Genomic DNA, 6702 nt, shown 5'->3' with positions numbered 1-6702 from the left:
TTGTTCAATGTTTCGGCTTCTGGGTTTTCACTTTTAACCAATTTCAGCATCCGAAACAGTAGTAGTTTTCCAGTGATTAAGGAGTACTTGCTCACCATTCCACAGGGAAAGTTTAGAATCCAATTCATACCTTCTCAAGACTCATCTTTGGCTTTCGTAAACGCCATAGAAGTCTTTCTTGCCAACGAGACCCGCATCATTGATTATGCCCCTCACGTTAGTTCTGCTCGAAATGTTAGTAACTACACTGGTTTGCTCTCTCAGGCTCTGCACACAATCCATAGGATCAACTTTGGAGGTTCCCAAATTGATTACGATGAATTGTGGAGGAAATGGGTAGCAGATGATAGTTACTTAATACTCCACAGCGATTCTGCGAAGAACAGCACGCCTTATAGTCAAACGCTTAATTACGATTCTGAACTGGCCACAAAATATACTGCCCCAGATCGTGTCTACCAGACAGCCAAACAATTGAAGACAGGTGCTAACGGCAACGCCAGTCTCTTAAATTTAACTTGGAGTTTTCCTGTCAGTAAGAATACTAAACACTTTGTTCGGGTCCATTTCTGTGACATAGTTACCAAAACACTCAATGACATATTGTTCAATCTCTATATATATAGCAACTTTGATCAGTTGATTGATCCGTATAATAGAACTGGAGACTTTGCTGTTCCCTTTTTCATCGATTATGTGGTTGATTCAGATGATTCTGGATTTACCAATTTTAGTATATGTCCTTCAGAGAATGACTCCCGCATTCTTAATGCGTTTTTGAATGGGCTGGAGATTATGGAGTTCATGAACAAATCAGGTTCCATTGTGGATGAATGTGGACCAGTCACAGAGAAGAAACACTTCCCTGTTATAAAGATCATTGTTTCTGTAAGTAGTGGGGCATTTGTAATTTTGATTATAGTTTTGGTGCTGCGTTTGAAGTACAGGAAAGCTGTGCCTGATCAAAGTTTGACAGGGCTACTTTTTGGTGGGATAAGTTTTAACAGGTTGTCTGAAGGAAGTGCTAATTCATCCTTACCTTCGAATTTGAACCTCAGTTGGAGGATATCTCTAGGTGAAATATTGTATGCGACTAAGAACTTCAATGCAAAACTTTTGATTGGTGAGGGTGGATTTGGGAAAGTCTACAAAGGAGTTCTTCGGAACGGTATAAAAGTAGCAGTGAAACGAAGTGAGGCAAGGCATGGGCAGGGTCTTGAGGAATTCCAAACGGAGATCATAGTGTTATCCCAAATCCGGCATCAACATCTTGTTTCTTTGATTGGGTATTGCGATGAAAGGTCTGAGATGATACTGGTTTATGAATTTATGGAAAAGGGGACTCTAAGAGAACACCTCTATCATTCAAATGACAATTCTAAGACCGCGTCTGAATTATCTTGGAAGCAAAGACTTGAAATTTGCATTGGTGCAGCCACAGGTCTGCGTTACCTACACACTGGTCCAGCTGGAGGAATCATTCACCGTGATGTGAAGTCCACAAACATTCTGCTTGATGAAAAGTATGTGGCTAAAGTTGCTGACTTTGGCCTTTCAAAGTCAGGGCTTCCTGATCCAGAAAATTTCACCATGGGTGTAAAGGGTAGCTTTGGTTATCTTGATCCTGAATACCTTACCACCCTACAGTTGACAGAAAAATCTGATGTGTACTCTTTTGGAGTTGTACTTCTTGAAATTCTTTGTGCTAGACCGGCTATTAACAACTTGCTTCCAATGGATGAGATGAACCTAGCTGAATGGGGGATGCTATGGCAAAGGAAAGGCCAACTTGAGAAAATTGTTGATCCGTTTCTAGTTGGTAAAATCAAGCCTAGTTCATTGCGAAAGTTTGGTGAAACAGCTGAGAAGTGTTTGAAGGCAAATAGTGTTGAAAGGCCTAAAATGCAGGAAGTGCTATATGACTTGCAATATGCACTGATGCTTCAAGAAACTGCAATGCATACAGACCCAAATGAATACAGCACAACAAATAGTTCATTGGAATTGCAGTTGCCTCTGTTTTTGCATCTGCCTTCTGATAGAATCCCGATCGAAGAAGATGATCGTGAACCAACTGGAGGGGATGACGATTCTGATTCAACGGCTAGTGAAGTCAACTCCCCACTGGGGAATGATGGTGCCAGATAGTCTTCCATATGGTTAGAGGTACGTTAGTGTCATTACGTTTATGTGACTTCACTAAAAAGTTGTAAAATACTAGTCCATGGCTGCAAAAATGCTTTTGTGTTGGACACCACCTATGGCTTCATCGATGAAGTGAACAGATTGTCTGATGGTTGATGCTCTAGTCTCTATTACCATCGTTCTTTTTTAATTTAAAGTCTTAATTCCAAGATGTTCTGAGTAAAACACATCTATTTTCTCTTTCTAATGTATTGTTCTCTTTGAGTTTTTCTCAATATACACATACTATAGTTTTAAATTCTAGCATTCTAGCATTCTATGAAATAGACTTTTACTGACATGGAGCTCTTTTCTGCCACCAAGAAGGATTTTCAATTGCCTATGAGAATTTCTGGTACTACCACACATGAGACTCATCAGTAAAAGAAAGAAAAACTGGGAATAAATATTTAGAAGTGATATTGATATTACACCAAGAATTAATTGATTTAATTGATGAAAATAGATCTTTTTTATGTCTCATTTTGTATTTCACTTTATTTTTCATCAATAATAACATAAGCTAAGTTTTATTTTTTCTATAAAGCCATGAATAAAATATAGCCAAAGCTGTGAGATTTGAATTGTTTAGTACAATGACAGTTAATTTTGGATAAATTTTCTTCAATCATTAAAAAAAGAAGAAGTAAAGATTAAAGAAAATAATGTGTGTCCATTGCATTTATTTCATATAAAAATGCCAAGTGAGAAATTATGATTCCCATTTATTTCATATCAAATGGCAAATTCACCGATTAAAATGTATCTTTATTAGTAATTTTTTTGAAACCCAAAGAACTGAAAATTGAGATCAAATTTCCATTAAGAGTTTATTTATTATTATTATGTTTTTCTTTCTATGCATTCAATGTTGCCATTTACCTGTGCCATAAGTACAGAGTCTACAGACCAGTGGGCTTGACTCGACATTATTTAGACTAAAAACAAAAAAAAAAGAAAAAGAAAACCTAATCCCAACAAAATAATATTTTAACTTCTAACAGAATCCGCGTATGGGAGATAAGGATTTGTTTAACAGGACCAACTGGACAAGAGTCTGATGGTCCTGAGGGGCCATGGTACATGCAAAATGTTGAAATACTTCACTTGCTTTCCGCTCAATGAAGTCGTCTTTTCATACTTGCTTTAAACTTTAGAGATTTTTTTATAGTGCTTTTTGGTTGAAGTGACCCAACAATATTTTTGTATTACCCTTCAATCAAGGCGTATAATGGTCGTTAAAGGTTGACGGGGGTGATATTTTAGACTTTGTCAAATTAAGTTGTGGATACATGCTTGCCAGCCAGCTAGCCACCACTGACAAGGAAATACTCGTGAATTTTGTGTGAAAGCTCTACTGAAAAGAATTATAGATAAGGAAAGAACCACTCCCAAGTGGGATATGGAGACAGGTTGGACTACTGAAATCTAGTAGTTATGGAGGTATGTTTAGAGTTTAAACTTCTTGTTTGAGATGGTAGAATTTGATTCCCTCCATTTCAAAGTGAAATAAAGACTTGAAATGGAGAGAGAGAGAGAGACTCCATTTTGTTGAGTGCACGGCACTCATAGGTCCAGCCCACTTTGAATGATTGGTGGCAAGAGATCTACATGATAGGACAAAATTCCAATTAGAAATTGGAGACCAAATGCCTATGGGAAAAGTTGGAGACAACTAGGGTTATTAACCTATTGTATAACCTATTACTAGTCAAGTAGTCATGATTCATGAACCTGCACATCAGTATAGTTTTTTTTTTTTTTTTTTGAAGTTAATACATAGATACACATTATAATTAAAACAATTTCTCTATTATTAAGATGAAAAGCAAAAAAAACTTTTCTCAAAAAACTAACATAGTAAAAATATTCATTTATAAAAAAATATTTATTTACAAAATTTTGTGCATTATCAAAGTACATTGGAAACCACACTTATTTCCTAAAACAAACTTTCTTAAAATATAAACCTTCCCACCCCAATTTAAAAAATCATATTACCCCTGTATTAAATTCAAGCCAAATTCAAGAAAGATTAGGTCTGTGATGAGGAATCAAAACACTTTCTCAAAAAACTAACATAGTAAAAATATTCATTTATAAAAAAATATTTATTTACAAAATTTTGTGCATTATCAAAGTACATTGGAAACCACACTTATTTCCTAAAACAAACTTTCTTAAAATATAAACCTTCCCACCCCAATTTAAAAAATCATATTACCCCTGTATTAAATTCAAGCCAAATTCAAGAAAGATTAGGTCTGTGATGAGGAATCAAAACACTTTCTCAAAAAACTAACATAGTAAAAATATTCATTTATAAAAAAATATTTATTTACAAAATTTTGTGCATTATCAAAGTACATTGGAAACCACACTTATTTCCTAAAACAAACTTTCTTAAAATATAAACCTTCCCACCCCAATTTAAAAAATCATATTACCCCTGTATTAAATTCAAGCCAAATTCATGAAAGATTAGGTCTGTGATGAGGAATCAAAACACCAAAACATATCAACTCAAAGCAAAGCTGCAAAAAAGAATAAGAAATTCGTATCAAATGTGGGGTTAAATTACCTATTGTCCCAAAAGTTTAAACTATTAGAAAATTGTGAATTTAATCGTTTAACTATAATTCTAACACTTACCCTCACATGTGAGCCTAAATTATCCCTTAATAAGTAAGGCCCAATATGAGAGATTTTTAACTTTTTAAATGGGAGGTAGAGTGAAGACAATGATCAAACTCAAGACTTCATAATAACGTGTTCAATAAAAAAATTTACCCAAATATAAGTTGTTAGAAAATGATGAATTTAATCATTTAACCATAATTCTAACAAGTGGCAAAAATAGTAATAAATCCACACAAAAAAAAAAAAAAGTCGAATAAAGAGAGAGAAAGAGTGAGTAATCACTTTTTTGTTGTAGGAAGAACATGGAATGAATAGGAGAGAGGCGCATATGAAGTAATAAAAAATTTATTGAAAAGAATATAGGGAGAAGAAGAGTAAAAAAATGGAGATGAAGAGTTTAAGGAAGAGTAACAATAAGGTGAAGAATTATGGGGGAAAATAAGAGTTAATAAAGGGGGGAAATGATTTGAAGAATGATGGGGAGGAAAAAAAAAAAACCGAGAAACCAAATTTATTTCTAAATCTTCATTATTACCTATTGTATAGATATTATTATTTCTTTATCTTTAATTTTACAAATAAAAAATAATTTTTTGGAATGAGTGATGTGGCTAATGACATGGGGTAATATGAATTCCCATCATTTTCAATCTTCAATTTTTATCCTATAATCCTTTTTTTTTTTTGGTATTAAAAGGAGCTTGCATTAAAAACTAACTAGCCATAGTGGCCAAAGTAGTAGTAGAAAGTTTACCATAATAAACCATCTACATCTGAATTTACATAGGAAATAATATGGGGGGAAATCAAACACAACAAAATCCTCTTGGAGAGAGCATCCCTTTCTAGCCAAAGCGTCAACACACTTATTCGCTTATCGGAAAACATGCTCGACCTTGACTTGGTGAAACCTGCTTAGTAATGACCTACAATCATTTAGAAGAGGGGAGAAGTACCTGTTAGACAGATTGTTAGAGTGAAGCAGATCCACAATTGTTTTTGCATCAAGTTCAACTTCAATATTTTGGATGCCTAGTTAGGAAGCTAGGATTAGCCGGGCCTTGAGTGCCTAGAACTCAGCTATAATACTCGTGGCATGCCCAATGCATCTCAAGATGCCCTTGACCCAATTGCCCAAACTGTCCCTAATGAGGCCTCCCCCCACTTGCTCTTCTTGGGTTGTTGAGAAAAGCACCGTCAGTATTGAGTTTTAGCCAGCCCATTGGCGGTTTTGACCATCTAATAGGAATTGCCACCATATGCTTCTGGTTTTTGATCTTCCCAACGCAAAAAAAAGTATTCCAAGGCATGATTAATACACGGGCTGTGGAGATTAAAGTTTAGGAGAATATTCACATTCTCCTCAATCTCTTTGTCTTTATAAATTATTAATCCAAAATATCGAATATTCTCACTCTAAAATACAATTGAGATAGTATCTTGTGATTGTCAAAAAAAAAAAAAAAAAAAGAAAAGAAGAAGATAGTATCTCGCTGTGGGGTCCGTGGGCCTGATAGCCTCGACCCATCATATAGCGAGCCCAAGGCCGATGCCGAGGATCGCAAGCTATTCCTGAGGAAAAGGGGGGGGAAGCTTATTCTCCTGGATCCACGCCGAGGATACCTTGTCCTCGGCCTGACAAAGGTGATTTTGGGGAGAGGTTAACCCCAAAGTAAGCTGTCACTATCGCATTGAATGCACTCAACCAACCCCCCTGGCCGCATTAATGGGGAGGTAACCCCTTGGCAGGATAACGTTGGTTAGAGTGAGCCACTTGAGTGCCGATAAGGCCTCTGATGGGACGGACAACCAGAAGAAAAGCAAATAGACGATCAACAGATGGAAGCAGGAGATAGGAAGATGAAAACTATAAAAGAA

The 6702-nt window shown here is 35.8% G+C and overlaps 1 protein-coding gene across 1 annotated transcript; it reads left to right on the top strand.

The window, feature by feature from the left end:
* On the top strand, window positions 1-2448 carry LOC136065601 (probable receptor-like protein kinase At2g23200; the record flags this gene model as incomplete). Its single annotated transcript, XM_065769073.1, is given in 1 exon segment — window positions 1-2448. A coding segment is annotated over 1 exon segment (2148 nt), but the record flags the coding sequence as incomplete, so codon positions are not given.
* Window positions 2449-6702: the final 4254 nt, after the last annotated feature.

This window comes from Quercus suber, unplaced genomic scaffold, assembly GCF_002906115.3.
Source record: "Quercus suber isolate HL8 unplaced genomic scaffold, Cork oak 2.0 scaffold_1044, whole genome shotgun sequence".
In the NCBI taxonomy this organism is placed as follows: Eukaryota; Viridiplantae; Streptophyta; class Magnoliopsida; order Fagales; family Fagaceae; genus Quercus; species Quercus suber.
The sequence above is the reverse complement of the archived record's forward strand: the minus strand, read 5'-3'. Positions and strand labels throughout refer to the sequence as shown.